The sequence below is a fragment of the Miniopterus natalensis genome, chromosome 9 (genome assembly GCF_054644295.1).
Source record: "Miniopterus natalensis isolate mMinNat1 chromosome 9, mMinNat1.hap1, whole genome shotgun sequence".
In the NCBI taxonomy this organism is placed as follows: domain Eukaryota; kingdom Metazoa; phylum Chordata; class Mammalia; order Chiroptera; family Miniopteridae; genus Miniopterus; species Miniopterus natalensis.
In genome coordinates, this window is record NC_142089.1 from 7288792 (window position 1) to 7310339 (window position 21548).

The window sequence follows — 21548 nt, forward strand, 5'->3', positions numbered from 1 at the left end:
CTCCCACTCTGTCCCTGTGCAGAGACTATCAGCCCAGCACCTGGTGCTTCTCCTAGGCATGTCCATACCCAAAAGGACAACCTCTGCCCTTAGCATCCCCTGCCCATCTTTGGCAGCTTTTCTGTGCAGAGGCCTTGGTGCTCCAGGGGGACCAAGTCACCAGCCCTGTGGACAAGACCAGCAGCTCTAGGAGCCCTGTCCTCGGCCAGCAGGTCCTGACTCCTCTCTTGGAGCCTATTGGGGCTCCTTGACTCTCCTCCCTCAGCCATGAGCATAATCCTGGACTTATTTCAGACGCTCTCCAGGGCAGAGGCTAAAGTAAAATCAGCCTAGAAAGGGGGTGGGTGGGTGACGGGTGTTTGAGGGATTCCATGAGGTTTGGCTAGTTATTGTCAAGAGGTAGAAGCATTTAACACACAACCTTGCAAAGGAGGTTCCAGGCCTTGGAACCTGCAAGAAGCCCAGCCCCCCACATTACTTTTGTCTCCAAGAGGCTTGGGGCTCAATGACGGCCTCCAGGAGCTTCCAGGACACCCTGGAAACAGCCCTGGGGCAGCAGAGGATGCTCAGGGTGTATAGAGAGAAGGGCCTCTCAGCAACCTGGGGGCTTGTCTGGCTACTCAGATCCCCTGCCAGGAGTGACAGCTGCAGGCCCAAGCTCACAAGCTTCATTCTGCCCAAGGGAGACACCCAGACAAGGGCACAGACCCAGCCAGTGCTCCAGGGGCCGACACTCCCACCCCTCTCCACCCACTCTGATCAGGAACATGGAAATCTGGATGCTTCCTCCTTTTTCACACCTTGTCCCCAAGTGTCCCTCTCTCACGGAGCCTGGCAAAGTGACCCGCGCACTGCTCTTACCGTCTAGTGACAGCCAGTCATGCTGGGAGGAAGGGAGTGTGGGCAGGGCCCGAGCTTTGTACTCAAACACCACTGAGTTGGACATGATCTGGTTGTTGAAGGCAACTTGTAGGGTCACGAGACCAGTGTCATGGGCTGAAAGCAAAACAGAGAAAGGTCAGGATGGCGAGGGGGGCACCCTGCAGCCTGGGGGACCATCGAGGCCCGGGAGTGCGCCTCCCCACGATTGTTCCCAGGGTAGTCCCAGCTGGTGCCTGCTAATCCCTCGATGCCCAGAGACCATGCTGCTTCTTCCAGGACCCTTCCCTGGACCCCGACTCAGACGTGCGCCCTGGATCACTCCACACCCCATGCTGAAGTTGTCCTTTTGCTCCTCTGCTCTCTGGGGAGGGCAGGGACTGGGGGGCTCTGTGCAGATTTGCTGAATGAATGAATGAGTGAGCGAATGCCCCCAACCCTACCCCTGGTGGCTGACTTCTCCCCCTGTCCCATTCACCCTGGGCAGGGTTCAGACCCCTTTGTGCTTATTTCTGTTTCACCTTTTCCTAAAGCTTGTCCTGACTCACTTCGCACAGCCTTCCCTGTGTTTTGAGAAGTGCTCTGCCTCCCTGATGAAAGCGAGAGCTTCGGTGGTGCCTCTGGCCCAAGGGTGCTGAGCCGGGGCTGCTGGCAGGAGAGTGTGCGCCCGGCTCCGGCGCCTGGCAGTAAACTCAGGGAAGGCAGGCCCGGTGGGTCTTCAGAGCCGCTCTGGCCCCCACAGAGCTCAGTGAAGATTACTGTCTGAGCGAGTGAATGGGACGTTCTCACTGTCAGCAAGAGGAAGGCCCAGCCTCGTGCACACCCGCTTCATTCTGGGGTCGAGGGTGCTTTATCCTGTGGGTTCCTGTTGACATCCTGGGGGCTATAGCCCACAGAGATGGCCCCTGGCCAGTGCGGGTGTGCAGGTGGGTTGCCCGGCCTGCCAGGCCTCAACCCTGGTAGGCATCGGGGCCCTGTGCTCTGTCCTGCTTTTCTGGAACAGCAGATACCAGTGCCCAGGGCCTCCCAGGACAGATTTCCAGGGAGGACGCACATGGGGATCATGTTACTGTTTGGACTGCTGGTCTTCAGAGGCTCACAGACTGAGGAAGCTGTCCCAGTCAGCTGCTCCCCACGGCCCAGTGAAGCACCACTTCCCTGAGGATGGCCCATGCAGCTCTCACTTCCATGTGGACACCAGCTCAGTGACCTGTGGCCTCTGTCCATCCAGGTGGCAGCGTCCCTGAAGCAGGTCTTCAGGAAGTCACTGCCCACAGATGACCAGTGGGCTCCCCCCCCGTGCTCTGCGCCTCGGTGTGGTCCCTCAGCTTCAGACCACAAGCTGAACCAACTGGCTCCATGGTGGGTGCGAGTCCCATAGGCCCGCCCGCGGAGCCTCTCTGAGCAGGGATCTCCAGCCAAGTCCAGAACCTCTGGAGCTCTGACAGCATCCCCGGGCAGGTCTCCACACTTGTGGTCACTTTCCTGCCCTGAAGATGAGCCCGACTTGCCAACAGGAGGAAAGGGTGGCCAATACACACCCCATCTGAGCCCTCTCAGCGCTGCTCCTTGTAGTGAGCCTCCTGCCCCTTGGCTGGCCTGCCCCAAGGCTTCTCCGTCCCAGATGTCCCAGCCAAGGGTCCTCCTCAGCTGTTGCTCTTCTCCCACCGTCTCCTGGCACTTGCACCACCTGCCGTGGCGCTGGAACAGTGGCAGATTCAAAGGCATCTCTCTCTTCTCCAGAGAGATGAATGGAGAGGACCCATCGTGGACCCCTGGGTCCCAGCCAGCAGCCCGGCTCATGCAGGCCCATCACACAGAATGCTTCCTTGACTCTCCCTTCGCCTGAGTCAGTCCATCACCGAGTCCTGGGTCCATCCACTCCTGTCCATCTCCACTGCCACCACGCTGGTCCAAGCTGCCACTGTTTCTTGCTCAGACTCTGCTGAGGACAACCTCAGCACACCTGAGACCTGTGCCTGCTGGGATGGCGTCAGGGGGGCCGTATGCCGGTGCTCCCACATCGAACCAAGGAAGCCCCCTCCTCAACTCAGGAAAGATCACCCCTCTGCCGCCTCCTGTGGTTTCCCTGCTTCTGTTCTTTCTCCCTACGATCCACTCTCCCACATACCCAGAATCATCTTTTAAAAATATAATTTACATCAAGTCACTCTCCACTTAAAACTAACGGCTTCCCATTGCAAGTAAAATCAAACCAAATTCCTTCCCAGGACTTTTTTTTTTTAACACTTTTTTTTAACATGTCTTTATTGATTTCAGAGAGAGGAATGGAGAGAGAGAGACAGAGATAGAAACATCAATGATGAAAGTCACCAGTTGGCTGCCTCCTACTGGGGGTCGAGCCCGCAACCTGGGCATGTGCCCTGACCGGGAATCGAACCTCGATCTCCTGGATCCTAGGTCGATGCTCAGCCCCTGAGCCACGCAGGCAGGGCCCATGTTGATCTCTTTATGCCCAGGGCTGAAGTCAGTGCCTGGCATGTTGTGGCCACGCAATAACTGTTGAATGAATCGCTTCAAAATGCAGTGCACTTGCTCACTTTGTTTTGAATTTAATCTTTTGCCTTTTGGTGACTCTCCAGGCTTCCAGCATGGGGCCCCAGAAGCCCCAATGCCAAGTCTTCTTGTTGGTGGCTCCTCTCTCTTCTCCCGAGCCCGGCTGCCTTTCCTAAGTCCCAAGCCCTCCCTCACCTCTGTTCCACCCTTTGCTTGGTGCCCTGACTTGCCTGTCTCCCTTCTGACCTCGGGGCACTACTGGAATCGTGTAGGAGACAGAGCCCATGCCTACATGTCTTCTGCGGAGCGGCCCAGAAGAACAGTGTTCTTGGTCGGGGTTGACTGTCCTCCCCCATTTTGCTTGGGCAGTGTGCCAGGCTGGTGGGCAGTGGTCACTGGCGCTCCCTGTGCCCTCCCACTCCTGGTGCCCCTCTTCCTGTGTCACTCCCAGCCCTTAAGGTGGAGGTTGGTGCTCCGACGCCTCTCAGCCTTCTTTTTAGTGAGGCTGGTTGGGTCCTGACATCAAATGTTCCTTCTTCAAGTTCGGGTCTAGCTTCAAGCCCTGGGAGACCCAGCGATGATCCTGTAAGGAGCCAGCATCATCCCCCGTGGTCAGGGTTAGGGTTAACGTCTGGGCCTATGCTTTGCTCTATTCCAGGACCTACCCAGTACCTGACAAACTGTTTGATGAATGAATGAATGAATGTATCCAGAGCTTCCTTACAGAGTGGCATGTTTCAATTTGGGCCTCAAAGAGAGGTGTTCCAGGGGGTTCCCCCATCTGTGGTTGGCTGTAGAGCAGAACAGTTCTCCAGCGGCAGGGCCCAGCTCTCAGTCTGCCTGAGGCTGTGGCTCTTGTTCCTTGGTGTCCATTGGTTCGAGCTGCAGTCTGTTAGAAGAGTTTAAATGACGGTCGCCGGGGCAGAGTCTGTCAGCCAGCTCTGGGGACTTGGACAAGCTCTGGGACCAGGAGAGCTGCCTGCTGAGACCTCAAAGCCGGGGTACTCTCTCCCACTGCCCCCTGACCGAGCAAGAGCAAAGGCCTCCCTCTTGGAGCACCTCAGGGACTGAGCATGTGAGAGGTGCTTTGAGGACTGTCCTCACCTTGCACTCTCACCCACCTGGCAGGTTTTTAAAGATGCAGAAACTGGGGCCTGGAGATGTCAACCACCGAGCTAGTCACACAGATGGTAACTGCCTAATCCCGGTTGTACTGCAGTGTGACTGACCCAGGCCCCAGGATTTGCCAGGTCCTGGCCTGGGATATCATCCAGAGGGCACGGAAAGGCCAGTTGTTGTTGTTGTGTTTTTTTTTTTGAGGGTCAGATAACTTAGGACGGGCAAGGTCTGGGTCCTCAGCCAGGCAAGGACCAGGTATAGGAAGTGGCGTCTATTTATAGGCCCGGCGAGCCCAGCTCCAGCAGCAGGTGATAAGTGGACAGTTTAATAACATGCCGCCCTGTCCCTGTACCCGCCGGCAGGGGTGGGCGCTGCACTCGCCACACACAGGCCCCCGCTGCGACAGGCTGCCCCAGCCCAGCCGGCACTCCGGCGGCTGCGATCCAGGCCAGGCAGGGCTGCCAGGAGCAAAGGGGGCTGAGGGGTCCTCTGGAGCCAGCCAGGCAGCTGGTGGGGGCGGGGCCAGCGGGGCCAGCAGCCCTGGATCCCTGGGATGTCTGTGGTGAAGGAGGAGCTGGGTTCGAGTGGAGGCTGAGCATGTGAGCTGGGCTCTGGAGCTTTCTGCACAGGGAGATGGAGAGAGAGAGGAAGAACCTTCCCCGTGAGCTCAGGAGCCCAGGCTGGGGGGATGGTGAAGGCTTAGGAGGCAGACAGCTGGGTGGCCCAAGGCTCAGGCTGGACCACCCCAGGTGGAAACCGGCACCTGGCAGCAGCCAGCCCTGCTGCTGCCTGGGGACCCCACCCGCAGCCCTCCACAGAGAGCATTCCCTTTCTCCTTCGTAAGCCCCCTGCCTCAGATCACATGGGGTGGAACCCTCTGCTCTCGCCGCCCCACCTCCGTCTGTCTCCGTCCATTGCCTGGCAAGCCGGACAGCTTATCCCTGGGACCACCGGTGTGCGAGGGGCCAGCCAAGGGGTAGTGAGCATGAGCTCTAGAAACACAGGCAACACGCTCCTTCCTGAGCCGTGCCCGCCCTGGGGAGGCTTGGTGACCAAGAGAGACAGACTCTGCACGGAGCTGACAGGCCACTGGGGAGGTAGTCAAGGCAGGGACACCAAGCTAAGGAGATGATGATGCAGCCCTGAGGGACAGCGCGCGGGGCTCCTGCCCCCAAACCCAGCAGCAAACTCTGTGCACGCGCCTTCCCCTGGGCGCAGGGTGGATGCTCCATCGTCTCCAAGGCGGCTGCGTGGGTTATTCTGAGTTTGCCATCCCCCTTCCCTGTCACCGCCAGACCTCTCCATCCCTCTCTGACCTGCTCTGTGCCCCATGGGACTGGCCTTGTGAACCCCATGGCCTGGGCTCTCTTGTTCCTATGGCTCTCAGTTGGCTTGGGCCCTGGGGCGCATGGGCGGGAGAGAGGTCACACAGCTCTTGTGGGAGTGGGGTGGGGGTGGGAGGGGGGTGCCCTCTACCGGCCCAGCTCTCACAGGGCCAGCAACCCGTCCGGTTGGGGGAGGGTAGAGCTTCCTGCTGTGGCCAGTCCTGGGTGTACCAGTTCTCTCCGTAATCCCCGAATCATTCAGAATCCCTGCTAAGTGTGCCTGTGTCCCTGTCTGATGTGGGGTCCATGAGCCAGAACAGATGGCATTATAAGAGCCGATCCAGGACCCACTTCGCAGCTGAGGAGGGTGAGGCCCAGAGCAATGGCAGGACTCACTCAGGGTCCCCCCAGGCCCGCCAGGGGCCAGGTGCTCGGGCGAGGTGGCCGCCTCACCTGGGCAGTAGCAGCGCAGCACTCCGGGCTGAATCAGGGACGCAGGCACTGAGATCTGGTCGAACAGGCAGCTGTAGTTATTGCTGGCTTCCTGCCACGGGCCTGTGATGAGAACCTTCACTCCTCCCTGGAGGGAACAGACAGCAGGGACGAGCATCAGCCACCGAGGGGGGACGAGGGACGAGGGACGCGGGCCTCTGTGGGGAAGCCCTGAACCACTGTTTCAGGATTGCCCCCCAGATGCTCCTCACCTTCCTCAGCTGGCATCCAGCACAGGAGTGGGTGGCAGGGGGGTGGGGGGCAGGGCAGTTTTGACCCCTGATCCTCTCTTGTGAAACTTTCCGTTCCAGGCAGAAAGAACACAGACTTTTTCAAACCTTTTCAGCCCCTGAAGCCCCCCCAGAACTGGCCAGTGGGAGCCCAGGACAGGGTGGAGAGTGCCACCTAGTGTCTGGGCTGGAGAAGGCGCAAAGGCACGCCTCCTGGAGTCTGGCATGGTGGAGGGGTGGGGGGTGTGGGACCCAAGGCCCTCCTTCCCCCACCTCTCCAGGCCACAGAGGCCAGGCCCCAGCTCTGCTGCTGCTGCCCAGGCCAGGGAGACGCTCTCTTCTGCTCAGTCACCCGTTCTTAGGTGATCTCTCCTGGGCACTGGCCCATCCCTGCCCTGGAGAGACTCCCAGCCTCAACATGGGGCTTGTTCCTGAGGCTCCCACAATGTTCCTGGAACCCAGACCTGGCCCTCAGCAGCAGGAGGGGGTGTTTGGAGGGATGAGGGGGGGTTGGATCCCATAGCCCAGCGCCAGAGAGAGGGTTCCACTATGGCAGGGACTCTTCTCCCAGGCTGCAAGGCATTCCCCCCGTGCTCTGGGGAGGGGCTCCTCTGGGCTGGGCTGGCTTTGGAGAAGTCACTTTACAAGCAGGCAGCCAAGCTTTGGAAGACAGTGGAGAGAGCACAAGGCCAGGAGCCAAAAGCAGGAGGCCTGCCCCTGTCCTCCAGTGGCTGTGTGTTCTCAGGCAAGTGGCCCATCTTGTGGCATCTGATCTAGGGGCCCCCCTGGCCTTACCATCCTTGGTTCTGATATACGGCTCCACAGGGAGATTTGGAGCTCTGTTGGAGCCGTGGGGCTGGGAGTGGGTGGCAGGCTGGGGAGGGTGCCCCATGGCCCAGGCAGAACCTGACTCTGGGATGCCTGGGAGCATGAGGCCAGCTCAGGGCATGGTCCTCCCTGGTTGCTGTGAAGAGGAAGGGCAGTGGTTTGAAAAGGCCACAGACAGTTACCATGTGAGAAAGAAGAGAAAGGAAAGTAATGCCAGTCAGCGGCTGTCAGTGCGAAGCCAGGGCTGCTGCGAGGAACAGAGGACGGCAGAGGTTACTGGGGAACACCAGGGCCTTCTCCATGGAAACCGCTGCAGGACAGGCTCAGCATCCATCGGTTCAAGGGATGGTTTCCATGGCAACGCTCTCCTAGCTGCGCTGAACTGTTTTGACGCAGGCACCTGAAGGCTCTAATTGCAGCCTCCTCTGCCTGGTGCCGCAGGAGTGGCAGTTGGAGGGAGATGGCACAGGGGACTTGGGGGAGGGGAGGGAGCAGCAAATGCCATCTGAGTCACCGTGTCCTGGGAGTCCTGAGATAAAGGGCCCAGATTTCCGATGCACCTAGGGCAGATCCTGGGGCACCTCCCGTGTGTGTGTGCAGGTGCGCACGCCGGTGACCAGCTGCAGCTCGAGGTGAAGAGCTGAACAGAACACAGAAGTAGGACCTGCCTGTGGGGTGGCGTGGAGGGGCTCTGAGAAGAGACAGCAAGATGGCCCCAGCCTTAGCATTCCTGCAAAGTCGGTGCCTGGGCACCACTGAATTTTAGAGCTGGTGGGGACTGAGCGCTGTTCAGCCTGACCCCATATTTACAGCCTAGGAAGTGTCCCAGGCCTGTGTGTCTTACCACAGAGCCCTCCATGAACTTGGCAGAACCTGGCTAGAACCAGGGTCCCCACTCAGTCAGCAATCAGGCCTCTTGCCCATCCGTGGAGAGGGGGAGGGGGCAAGTATGCCAGCCAGGGGCTGGGAGGGGAGGGGAAGGTCAGGAGAGGAGGTGCTGTTTCCTGCAGGAGAATCCAGGAGGGGTGGCCCTGTGGCCGACTAGGGACAGTGGAGGGGATAGAGCCCCTGGAGCCTCTGCATAGGTCTCTCCCTTCGGCCACATCGGCCCCCCATGGCCCAGCTGGGTGGCGTCAGTGCATTTTCCAAATCAAATTGAATCCGAGCTGCTTTTGTTTCTGGGCAGCTGGAATCACCCCGGGCTTCTGGGAAACCCGGGCTGGACGCTGTCGAGGCGCTCGGGCCGTCACCCGTTCCTGTTCCCGCGCCGCCCTCGCGTGGCCAACTGCTGAACTGACTCTCTCCCAGGTACAGCCCAGGGATCCGCAGGCCCGGACTCAGGCGCGCAACCGAGAGGGCCTGAGTGCAGGACCTGCGCACCCAGGCTGAGGCCCCGGGGAGCCTCAAGTGTCCCAAAGACCAAATCTCCCAGGTCCTAGGACTTGGCGGGCCTTGAGGCCACCCCTCTCAGCCATTTACTGATGGGGAAATTGACGCCCAGAAAGCCAGGTCTCTGAGTCAGATCTAAAGACAGTGCTCCCAGCCCCGGCCTCACTGCAGCCCAGTCCCCAGTCTCCCTCCCTCTCCCTCTGAACTGCTCTCTTAAGCCCCATGGTGGGGATGCTGGGGGGGAGGGTGTAGGGGGGCAAGCTGCTGGGCTGAGCTGACCTTTCACCCTGGGGGAACGTGGGTGCTAGGAGAGTGCCATGGAGGTCAGTGTCGCTGATGGAGTCATATCGAGCCACACCAAGAGAAACTGGTTGGAATTTTCCAGAGTCTTGGGGGCAGTGAGGGAAGCAGATGGCGGTGGACAGAAGAGAAAGGTGCTACCTAGCAGTTCACTCAGTCTTCACCCCACCAATGAGGCAGAGAAAGGAAGGGTGGCTGCCCGTCCCAGGTCACCGGCCAGTTAATGTGGGGCCAGGCTTGGAATCCAGACGCCTCACCACACAGGGCAGCTGCCTCTGGACACCTGAGGGCTTTTGTAAATGCCCTGTACACACAGTGCATGCGCAGAAGCTGCTCTGTCCAGATGCCTGCCGCATTTCCAGGACGCTCCTGTCCAAAGGCTGGGCCCCTAGCTGGGCTGGCGTGGCATCTGAGAGCTGGGGACAATGGGACATAGTTTTTATCTTAGCCTCACCATTAGGAAGGAGGCAGAGCAGGTGTGAGCCTCTTGGTCAAGACTGTGACACTGAGGCCCACAGTCTAGGTGACCCCTCCAAGATCAACCAATGAGTGGCCTCTTTTCACGGCCACGGCAGGAGGACTGGAAAAGGAACACAGTGGGCCCCTGCAAGGTGCTATGGGCCAAAGACTTTACTCCTGGCACCACACCTGAGGCAGGTACTGTTACAACCCCATCTTACAGGTGAGGAAACTGAGCCAGAATTCACACCTAGGAGTGCCCTTGAGACATGCCCTGCACCACTGTCACCCTCACCAGAGCCCAGGGGAGACTCTGACCGGGAAACTGGCTCCGAGAAGCCCTTTACCCCTCAGGACTCCCTGTTACCCAGTCCTGAACTGGGCATTGCCTCAGGTACCCCTGCCAGTGCCTGGGTCTGGAAGGTGCATGGGCTCTGGCCAGCATCCCTGCACTACCCGAGCCAGAGGGCAGGGTCTGTGTCATTGCCTTAGTTAAGATAGCCTGTAAGGTTCAGGGTCTTCCAAGAACATCTCTCCCGTGTCCAGGGCAGCAACCCCACCCTGGCATCTAGGGAACGTGGCAGTGGCCCCAAGGGAGCTGTGAGCAGCCAACTGGGGAGAAAGGGCCAATTTGGGCCCTAAGCACCTGGCCGGTGGGCTGGGAGGAATCGAGGAGCGTGTCCCAGTGGTGCAGCTGGAAAAGCTCAGGCCACTCTCCCCTTCCTACGTCATTCCAGTTGGAGAAAAGCAAGGGTTCCTTCCTTAGACACTGTGCCACCGTGACTGACGGGGTTTCCCGCAGTCCTGGGCTTTGGAACAGTGCTTCTCAATGTCAGATCTGGGAAGGGGTCGGGGGTGGGGAGTCCTATAACATGCTTTGTTTTTGTAGAGGTCAGATTTGACCAAGAAAGTCTTACAGATGACTTACAGAAGCTCTACCCTGCCTCTTTGTTGGGAATTTGTTTTTGTTTCATTTTGTTTAGTGAGGCAAATCAAGGGCAATGGATGTGGATGATCTATGGTGGTGACTTTCAAACGTTTTTTCCAGCAGCTCTAGGATCTCCCCTGCTCCCCTCACAAAAGCAAAGCAAAACATGGGTGGAGCTTAACACATAAGCCAGGTGGTAGCGGACTGCTCCGGCTGGAGATGCAGGGCCGCCTGGCCTCCGAGGAGACCCCTGACTTGAAGGGGCGATGAAGACTGAGAACCTGCTGAGACAGGTGGAGGTATTTCAAGTGACCTGGGGACAGAGGGAGGGGACAACTTGGTCTATATGGTCTGGAAAGCCACATGCAAATAAGCTCCCCTTAGCTTCAGGCTGGAGGGTGAGCAGGTGAGCAGGTGGGGAGGAGATGGCAGCAGCCGCTTACCTCTGGGTAAGACCACTCTGGGGAGTAGTCGGTCACCATGAACACCCGTCCGCTCTGCTGCAGCATCCCCAGGGTGCCCTGGGCCGAGGCGGCCGAGACCACCTCTGCGACGTGCATGTAGGCCATGGTGCTGGCCCCGCCCTCGGCACTGCTGAGCTGCAGGCTCCCCTGCTGGGGGCTGCAACAGGGGATGCACATCTCCGCCTGGGCGAAGGGGGCACGGGCCCCATCTTCCGACTGTGAGAGTGCTGCGCTGTCCCCCGACACCAATTGGTGCCCGTAGATGGTGCCGCTGCCCCCCTCCACGGAGATGAAGTCATTGATCAGGTCGGAGAACTGGTTGCTGAAGGAGATGTCAAAGTGGTCCAGGCTGAGCTCCATGTTGGAGGCGTTGCCGAGGCCCGGCTGGGCCACAGGGTACAGTCCCTGTACCACGTTTCCCGGGAGGATGGGGACACCGGCTGTGCTGCGGATCACCCCGGGGGTCTCAGGCTGCAGGTAGTGCTCCGAGCTACAGGCCTGCAGCTCCCCGGACTTGATCAGGCCCTCACCCCCTTCGGCTACCTGCGAGGTCTCCATGGTGACCTCCCCTTCTGCCGCCATGGCCTGGAAATTGGCCTGAAACTGCATGAGGTGGAGGGAGGAGGTGGACTCTATCCGCGTCTCCACGTGGCCGCTGCAGGAGCTGGTTTGCGACGAGGCCTCCGTTTTTACCGTGGGCATCACAAAGGTGCCCCCAGAGTCACTTAGGCTGCTGTGGGCGTTCTGCTCAATGGGGAGGGGCTTGCTGGCGTCCTGCAGGAAGAAGCTGGGGGACGGGGTCTGGTGGACGTGGGGGCTGTGGCCCGTCTGGCTGAAGCTGGACGTGTAGTCCTTGTTGGAGTCGATCGCACTGAAGTCCATCTGCTCCAGGGTGGTGCTGGGGCTCAGGCCGCCGCCCGACGGCAGCAGGCTGGAGCCGGCCGTCAGGGTGAGGGAGCTGGAGGCCGCGGCGGCCGCGGCTGAGGAGTACGCTTCTTTGGCCATCTGCTGCTCGAAGGAGGTGTCCTCGGTCTTGATCTCCTTGGTGAGGACGGTGGTGAAGCTGAAGCCCCTCTCCATGGGCGGCGAGTGCCGGACGTTGGTGCTGACCATCTCGGCTTTCAGGCCTCCGCCCCCATACGTCTGGCCCTGCTTTGGGTTATTGAGGAAACAGTCGGGGTCAAAGTTCATGGTGGTTTCTGGAATCTTCCGGCCACCGTCGAGGGTGGTGGAGAGGACCAGCTCTTCGGATACATTGCCGGGCAGCATTGATAGGCTCTCCGAGCTGCCCGTGGTGGGGAAGGCGAACTTGTGGCCGTCGGAACTCATGGCCAGGACGAGGCCCTGAGAGGCGTCTGGGGAAAGGAGGTGGTGGTTGGGGCCAGTGGTGGGGGACATGGTGTACACGGCCTCGTTGGTGACCTCGGACATGAACACCGTGGCGCTCTGGGACAGGCTCCCCATCACGGAGGCCACTGCCATGCTGGATACGCCGGTGACCACGGGGCTGTCCACCATGTCGGGGTCGCTGTTGAGCCCGCTGCTGATAGACACGGGGGAGCTCTGTGTGGTGTCGGGGACCTCCACCTGGTTGGTGGACGAGACCTCGGTGCTGCTCTGGTGCAGGAGCACGGGCTTGGCCACCTTGCCGTTCCTCTTCTCACGGCCCGAGCCCTTGCCGTGGCCGTGCTCGTGCTTGCCCTCCGAGACGTCGTTGTGCTGCACCTCCGCGTGGCTCCCGTAGGCCCCCGTCCGCGGCTCCACCTTCGGCGAGATGATGCGGTGTTTGGCACTGTTACACTTGTGATGCACGCTGCTGCCCGCGCCTGCAGAGAGCAGAAGCACACAGGCGCGCGCGTGAGCACACACGCGCACACGTGTGCACACACAAGCACGCACGCGCACACGTGCACACACAAGCGTGCACACACACACAAGCGCGCACACACGTGCACACACAAGCACACACGTGCACACACAAGCACGCACACGCGCACACAAGCACGCACACACGTGCACACACAAGCACACACGTGCACACACACACAAGCACACACGCGCGCACACATGCACACATGGAGAGAGTCAGAGCTGGGGCTGCGCTGGACCCTTGTTTCTGAGCAGCCGGGACCTGGGAGCCTAGGCAGGCCCCTGAGCCCCCGGGGCTGGCGTGTAGCGGTCACTCAGGGTCTGGGACCCACTGACCCCAGGCCCCGGGCTCTCACATGTCCAATGGGCTCTAGACCAGGCGCCTTTTTCCTTGACTCACGTTTCAAATAGTGACAGTAGTGCCCAGTGCATGGGAGGCGGGGAAGGAGAGGATGGTGAGAACGCCTTCCTCCAGGGAAACCCTTCCCACCTTCAGAGCCGACGCCTTCCCTGGAAAGGCCCTTGCCTGGGATGCTGGCCTGGCCTCTCCCTCCTCCCCGTGGAAGCTTGCATGCCTGCAGCGTTTCGGGAAGCCCCTCTCCTCCAGGGGATAGGGAGCCCCCCTGGGACTGGAGGCCAGAGGTGGAGGGGGCCTGGAGAGCAAGGTGCTCTCTCTGGACCAGCTCTCAGGCCCCAGGACCACAAGGTGGTCCAGACTTTGCTCAGGAGGCCGAAAATCTTCCTAAAAATCAGCAAGGACAGAGCGCTAAGCCCCCAGTTCACTGGCAGAGAGGGAAACGACCTGACAGGAGCGTGTCTGAGATCCAGCAAGTCAGGCCTCACATCTGCCAGGACGCTGGGACGCCAGGTCGGCTTTTCTCCCCCTTTCTCTCCCACTCCATCATTATTTTCATCCCATCTGGTGAGGGTCAGTTTGCTTTTGATAAAAGGGTGAATTCTCCCCTGATCCCATTACAGCCTTGCCACCAAGACTCCTAAATGCACGAAGACTTCGAAGAGAAGCGATGTGACCCTCTAAATGGAAATATCTAATTGAGGCGGCTCAGGGGGCACAGGACACGTTTCAAAGAGCAAATACCATTACAGGAAAGATACATTAGGATGGAGAGTTCCGGACACTTGACGTCTTGGAGGAGACAGAGGTTAAAGAAAGACGTTTAGTTTGAGGGGTCCCATTGACTCAGGACTGATCTTCCTGAGAAGCCCCGGTTGGTCCAGTGCCTTGGGACCTGGGCATCTTGACGCGGCCCAACGGCACTGGAGGCCTGAAGGGCACTGAGGTGGGTGGACAGAGGCCTGGACCCCCATCCCCATGCACCCCCTCCGATTCTGCTGTCCCTGTGCCTAGGGAAGCTGCCTCCCTGGAAATTACTGTCTTCTGCCCGAAGCGGGCCGTCCCGCCCAGTGATGGGGCAGGATAAGGGTAAGTCTTTCCTGGGTGCTATGCTGTCGCCTGACTTTGGGCTGACCCCTTCCACTCACTAGACATCATGGTGACCCGAGGAGAGCCGTGCCCGCTGCCTGGCAGGGCCCCCTCGGCCCGCGGCGCCCGCCTGCCCACCGGGAGCCCGCTCGCCCTGCTCACCCAAGCTGCCGGTGCACAAGCAGTTGTGGGTCCGTGGCTGTGGCTTGGTCTGGTGGCTGTCCAGGATCTGCTGCACCAGTTGCTCCACCGAGAAGCCTGAGCTGCTGTTGCCGTTGCTGCAGGTCCACTTGATGCCGTGGACTGGGGGAGACAGAGGCAGGGTGGTCAGAGGCCGTGGGGTGCAGGGGGAGGGCCTGGGAGGGCGGGACCTAGGCCCTCCCAGAGCTCAGCCCAGTCTCTGCTGGGAGGCTGGCTCTAGGGACAAATGAGGAGGGAGGAGGGAGCGCCAGGCTGCCTCACCAGGCCCCCTGGGGAGCTCCATGCTCTTCCTCTGCCCCCTCCCCTCCTTTCCCTAGGATGCAGCCCGGGGAGGGGGCTGCCTGGAGATTTCCCTTGGTTTTCCCAACTCCAAGTGCACCAGGGTGGCTCTTCAAGGGGCCTCGGAGTGGAAGATAAAGGGATCTTCCCAGACTGCAGATCATGGAGACCCAGAGAGATCAGGTTGGGGGTCCCAGCAGTGTGCTGGGGAGGATGCCGCCTGAGGGGAGCACTTTAGCTTCCTGTTCTCACCAGACTTCTCAGCCTCAAGGGCTACAGGAGACAGGACTGAAGGGCCCATAAGGCCTGGCCCGTGGGTGCCCACTAATGACTGGCCCCCTGGGTGGCTGCCCTGGGGTTTTTGGCTCAACCCTTCTTGACCTTGGGCCCCTGCTACCCCTGATGTTGGAGTGGGGCCCCCGGAATGGCTGAGGGTTGTCTACCCACCTGCTTGGCAGGATGGGCTGGAACTCTAAAATAAACCCACAAGCCTCGCTGAGCGTGTGGTCTGACTGCGTTTCATGCCCACTCTCTCCCATTCTCCCTTCTCTGGAGCAGACCCGGCCGAGAGGTGGCCAAGCCCTGGGTGGCACGTTGGGCGCAGCCCAGCCCAGCTCTCTCTGGTGGCTCTGGCAGGGCTGGGTTCCAGAGGCAGCGAACCCACAGCCCTGGGGCTCCAGGAGGGACGCAGGCTGCTGAGAAGGGGGACGGTGGGAGCAGGTGGTCAGGGAAGAAGAGCGGGGCTCAGGGTTGCCCCAGGGAGAGGCCAGTGGCTTTGCCGATGTGTAAACAATTCCTTTCTCCTTTGGCTGAGCTTCTCTCACAGGGGCCAGGGGGGAAGAGCTGTCACAACCCATGTTACCTCCCCTTGTCTGTTAGGGGCTCCAGGACAAAGATGCACAAGGAGACAGTCCACACAGCAGGCAGGAGCTGGGTCAAATTCACACCTGGACTTGAGTCCAGATTTTGGGTTTTACTTGCTGTGTAAATTTGAGCAAGTCGCTAAATCTCTCTGAGCCTCAGTCTCCTCATCTGTACGATGGGATTATAATAGTACCTGCCTGACATGGTGGCGAGGAGGGAGCCTGATCCACCTCCCTGGCACTTCATGTATACCCAGCAAAGGGTTGCTGTTGTCACAGCCGTTCACCGTGATGATGGCGATGACGGTGACCCACAGCACGAAACGCTGGCCTTGCCCTGTGGCTGGCTGATGCTGTGGGAATGGGGGGTTCTTGCTGTGAAATCCAAAGATGGCTTAGCCTTGGGGCGCCAGGGGTTGGGGAGAGCTCCATGGCATCCACCTTATGCCTCTGTTTCTTGTCCACACTTTTATGTAGACCTTCAGTGGTTTTGCAAAGAGAATCCCACGTGCGAGGGTTACGATCTGCCAGGGATCCCTCGAGGACGCTGCTTCCCTTCTCTGCACACCTGCCCCAGCTCTTTGCTCGAGGTCCTTGCCCTCCGCTCCGTCCTGATGAGGCTCTTCCAGGGGTCCTCGGGGCTCTGCCTCCAGCACCTGCATCAGCACCAGGGCCCATGGTCCCGGTCCTGGCGGGTCTTGGATTCTGGCGGGTCATCAAGGGAATGGGGTGGTGCCAATGGCTTCTGTCCCCCAGCTTGCTGATCTGTCTGGATTCGGGATTTGAAGTCCTGTGTGCCTGTTCGGAGCGCTATGGATGGGCATACGCAGGGGAGGGTGCTGGGTGTATAGCCCACCTTTCCTCAGGTGGGAATTCTCCAGCAGCCCAGGAGGCCTGTGCTCCTGCTGGCTCAGGCCACCTTGTCCCTGGCAGCTAGAAGGGAAGGCCCAGGGGTTTGCAAATCTCATCACAGTTATGGAGCCCTTTTTTCAAATAAACCTTCACCAGGGAATCCCATATGGAAGACAGACAATAGCAGAAGGGGCCAGGCTGAAGCAGGAGTGAAGGTCAGGGTCCCCTGGGCTGTCGCCACATCCTGGGTTCCCTTTTCCAGGCTCCTCATTTTATAGGTGAGAAAACAGAGGCTGGGCGGGGGGACAGAGCGCAGGGCTTGAGGACGCCCCTCTCCACTACTGTGCATGCGGATGGCCTATCCCAGTGTCTGTCCCCAGCCCCAGCCTAGAGATTTTGATGTCCTTGGTGTCAGGTGGTGCCCAGGCTTTTGAAAAACTCCCCAGGATTTCCTCACATGCAGTCAGGACGGTGAACACACAGCTCTGTCTGGAGCCTAAATGCTTCAGGTGCTGCAGGTCAGGGAGCAGAACCGGCCTGGGGCTCATCACCAGGGGCTCATCACTCTGGGCGACTTCGAGCAGATGCTCATGGCAGAACCAGACCAGGCCTTCGCAGGGGAACCTCCACTGCTGTCTGGAGAGATGGGCCCCACCTCTGGTTTCCAGCCAAGTGGCCACACTTTACCCACAGGTCTTAGGGCAGGGCGGGCTTGCTAATCCCCGAGTGGCAGACATCTCTGGCATCCCTGACCAGGGCCCTGTCATCCCGGACAACAGTGTGGTGCAGAGACCAGGCCTCTGCTCGGGCCCCCACGGGGGTGCGGCTGCTGGGCTCTCCGCTCCTCCTCTCCTCCTTCTGTTGTGAAGGTTATAAAATGAAAACCCAGTGAAGGGTGACAGATTGCAAGCAGAGAATTTCTGGATGCTTAATGCAAATTACCTACTGTCTTGGAACATCCAATATGCAGATTGCCTCCCTCCCCCTCTGGGGGGGGAGAAGCCCCCTCCTCGGAGGTGGTGAGTTGTTAGTGCTGAATATCAAATACTATCAAGACGGCTTTTAACATGTCATGCTCTGCTTCCTACCACGTAATGAATCAGCGGGAAAGGAGATTTCCATAGGGAGAGGAGCGCTTTGTGAAAGGAAGGTTAATAAACGCGCCCAGCTGTCCCCGCCCCTTCCTAAAATCATCAGCAGGGGAACCGCATTAAAAGTACACTCGATTAAAGGTAAGGTCACGACCTGGGCTGGGGGCACAGGAGGCGGAAAGGGAATGCCCAGAAAATAGCTTGCTGGTGGCTCTGGTCACATTGGTCCCCTCTGCTCACTGAATCTCAGTGGAGGGCACCGGGCTCCGGGTTGCCAGGCCACAGTCAGCCACCCCGCCCGGAGGACGTCCTGAGTGTTCCAGCCTGGCGGGGTCCCTGGGCTGCTCAGGGGGTGGAGGGGGACCTGTTTGCCTAGGAAGGGTGGGACAGGGGGAGGTACCGGAACGGGCGTGCATGGGTCAAGCTGGCTCCTCCATGGGCCTGCCCAGGACAGGAGTGGCCAGGAGGGCCATGTCGGCCCCTGGAAGTGGGGTGCTGCGGGGTGCTCCTGTGGCTTCCCCAGCAGTCCCGCTGCTGCCCTGGTACACACGCTCCTGGGGCCCAATACGGACTCTGGCTGGGCCGCCTGCAGCATGCCCCATGTCGGGGCTGGTCTCTGGAGGTGAGGCTGGGGTGGCTGTCGCAGGAGCCCACTGGCCCACACCAGCACGGACCTGGCCTGTACCCAACACTTACCCTAATTACCACCCATGGCTAGACAGCAGGGCTCCCACTGATATGAATAATCAAAATGAAATCAATGACAACAGCGTGTGGCCACGCTTTGGAGAGCATCTCCTGATGAACAATTTACCCAAGAGGCGGCCAACCGCTGGGAGAGAGTAATTGAGATCTGGAGGAGGGGCGGGGGAAGGTGTGGGGTGACCCCGCATGGGGCTGGCTGCTAGCCAAGGGCCTCTTGGGTCTGGCTGCTCCATTCCAGACTTGGGGGAGAGGTGGAGAGCTGTGGCTAAGCAGAGGAGGCCGGGGCCCAGGTGAGGCCCCGCCGTCACCCCCAGCATGGACAGAACCGTGTGCCCACAAAATTCCTAGGTTGAAGCCCTAACCCCAAAGTGTATTTGGAGACAGGGTCTTTTAGGAAACTAGTAAGGTTAAATGAGGCCATAAAGGTTGGTCCTGATCCAACAGGACTCCTGTCCTTGTAAGAAGAGGAAGAGATACCAGGAATGTGCACACAGAGCAAGGCCATACGAGGACACAGCGAGAAGGCGGCTGTCTGCAAGCCAGGAATCGGGGCCTCACTGGAAACCAACCCAGCTGACACCTTGATCTTGTACTTCCAGCCTCCAGACTGTGAGCAAGTTAATTTCTATAAGAAAATTAATTTAAGCTGCCCAATCTGTGGTATTCTGACTCCCTGGTACAGAGAGAATTACATTTTTAATCTCTCAACAATCCTTTGAGGAAGAATGATCGTCCCATTTATTAATTTGAGAACCAACACTCAGAAAGTTATATAACTTGCCCAACGTCACACAACAGAGACGTGGGGGTCAGGGGTGGTGGGGAGTTGCAGAGTCAGGCTCTTCTCACTGAGCTGCCCATCTCCCAGGGTCTCCCAGTCTGTACCCGTCCTGGGACCCAGGAACTCCTGGATGGATGAGGGGTGCTGCCCCAAAAGGAGGCTGAGATTCCTTCCACTCAAAGCTAGACTCACTTCACTGCCTAGAGAAAGAGTGGCTGGTTTACAGGGGGTGTTGGTATGTGTGCTGGTGACTGTGCAGGAAACCTAGTAACCTGGGGCTGGGCCAGGTGCTGTCCTCCCAGCCCACCACCCATCCTGCTGTCTTCCGACTATGGAGGGTGCCACTATCTCAGAAGGGCCATGTGGTCTGGGGGTGAGACAAGGCAAAAGCTCTAAAGCTCCTGGCTCCTTCCTTGTGATCTTCCTCACTGGGGCCAGGACAGCTGGGCAGCCAGGTCACAGCCTGCAGCCACTGAGTTGGTCAGGCCACCCAGACCAGGGCAGAGGAAACTGGCTGGTCCCTGAGGGCGCAGGGGAGGAGGTGGGAGGCAGGACCTGATGTGCACCTGCTCCTGGAAGACATGGAGCCAACAAGAGAGAAAGGGAGGCCTGTGCCAGGAGCAAGTCTCAGTAGCTGAACTCTGGCCTCTGGGGCTCCTGGAGACCTGGCCACATTCATCTCGGAGACTGGGGGGTGTTTAGGGGAAATTTCAAAGAAAGACCCCTCCCAGAGAAGGTGGGATTTGCAGGGCCAGCGTTTGGCTCTGAGGAGGGGCTCCTTGCCTGGATTTCTAGTAATTGGGGGTGGGGAGGGGACATACCTAGCCAGAAATGGGTTCGCAGAGGCAGCTTCCTCTTGGTTGTCACCTGAAGCTACAAATGTTCATCCCTGGTGCGACTACCCTAGGCAGTGGTGGAACTTTACTGAAGGGCAGGGCGGACCCCTGAGCTCAGCGCCCGATCCACTTTGCAGGAAGGGGGTGGGATCCAGAAATGCCAAGAGCCTGGTGGGGACAGGCTGGCTGGGCCATACTGGCCTTCTTGTGTAATATGTCAGGAAGATCTTTGATTCCTCTCAGCCTCAGTTTCCTCATCTGCCAAATGGGTGCCTCTCTGGTTCACCTGACTACATGTCGCTGTTTCCTAAGGGACTTTAAAGACATACAGACAAGTGGGCCCCACACCCAGGATTCTGATCTGGTGTTGTCCATGGGAGATGTGAGGCAGGCCAGGGTCAAGGGCCTTGAGGGAGAGACTTTCTGCCTGAATCGCCAAGCCTGCAACACTTTGGAAAGGAGTTGGGCAGGGAGTCAGAAAGGGAAACTCTGCAAGGCTCCCATCCCATGGGGGGCCCAGGGACTGGTGAGAGCTCGCTGCTTGCCCCCCTTTGCTCTGTGCGGCAGTAACTTCTAGAAGGCTGACAGGGCACTTCAGCAGGAGCTTGGGTCACTGTGGAACAGCAGAGGTGGGGCCTGCTGGAATTGACATTTGGTCTTCTATGCACGGGAAGAGGTTTCTTGGTGCTGTGCGAGCAGGTGACAAGTGGCGTGTTGGTGACAAATCTGACCCAACAGAGGCCTGTGGGGTGCCCGGTCCTCCTGCCCCCATCAGCCTGGGCACATCCAGTTCTCCGCTATGTGCCCAACACTCAGTCAAGACCCATGCACAGGATGACCATTTAACTTGCTGCCCAGACAGGTCACCTGGGAGACAGACAGGGGTGCTACGATCATTCGGCTGGGCGATGGTGTGAACTGGGCTCCCAGGCAACCCGGGACGCGTGGCCACCCCACTTAGGAGCCCTGCGGCGGAGGCGGGAGGGAGGGGGGCGCGTGCCTCTCGATGCATGAATGAGCCCAATTGGATTCCTCCGAGTTGTTGACACTGGAAGGCTGTCTCCATGGCAACAAGGTCAGTGGGAAATGGCAGCGGAGTTGGTTTAATTTTCACTGTATTCTTGTTGACAGGAATAAAGGCCCCGCTTCTGATTTCTTGGTTCAACTGGATAACATTTTCATTAGATTTAACTTTTCATATCCAGACACCCACATACTATTCAATTTCCCTGTCTTGCCCTCAACTCTCATTCTCTTGCTGGTCCTGAGGACATTTTCAGAAATCTCATTTCAGGAGTTCGGAGGCTGATTGGGGACAGGATGGCATGTGCGCTCAGGGACATATGTGCTCTGTCCGGAAGGAGCTTGCAGTCCCTGGCTCTGGGTGTTTGGGGACGTGAGGCATCAGGACCCTCCATTCTGTCTCCCACCAGGAGGCACAGGCTTGTTCCAATGGTAACCGTGCCCTGGAGAAAGCAGAGGGCCTGAGAACTTAGCACAGCCACGGTCCCCTTCCAGGTGGGACGGGCCGCAGGCCTCGGGGGAGAGGGGCAGGGAGAAGGCTTCCCTGTCAGAAGTCATTACAGCTCTGACACCAGGAGGTTTGGGCCACATGGGCACAGCGCTCCCTGAGCCTCTGCGCTTGGCCGCACACTCTCCTAGGGGCTCCGTGACATAAAGAGTGACCTGGGCTCAGT

General features: G+C 59.2%; 1 protein-coding gene across 1 annotated transcript in view; it reads right to left on the minus strand.

Annotated features, from left to right (window-relative positions):
* The window catches only part of CAMTA1 (calmodulin binding transcription activator 1), a 689419-nt gene that overhangs the window by 65460 nt on the left and 602411 nt on the right, over window positions 1–21548 (minus strand). The window contains exons 8-11 of the mRNA XM_087820144.1: window positions 14406–14546; window positions 10910–12756; window positions 6294–6420; window positions 862–996 (exon numbers count right to left, since the gene is read on the minus strand). Coding sequence (XP_087676270.1) covers window positions 862–996; window positions 6294–6420; window positions 10910–12756; window positions 14406–14546 — 2250 coding nt within the window. The remainder of the gene's footprint in view (window positions 1–861; window positions 997–6293; window positions 6421–10909; window positions 12757–14405; window positions 14547–21548) is intronic.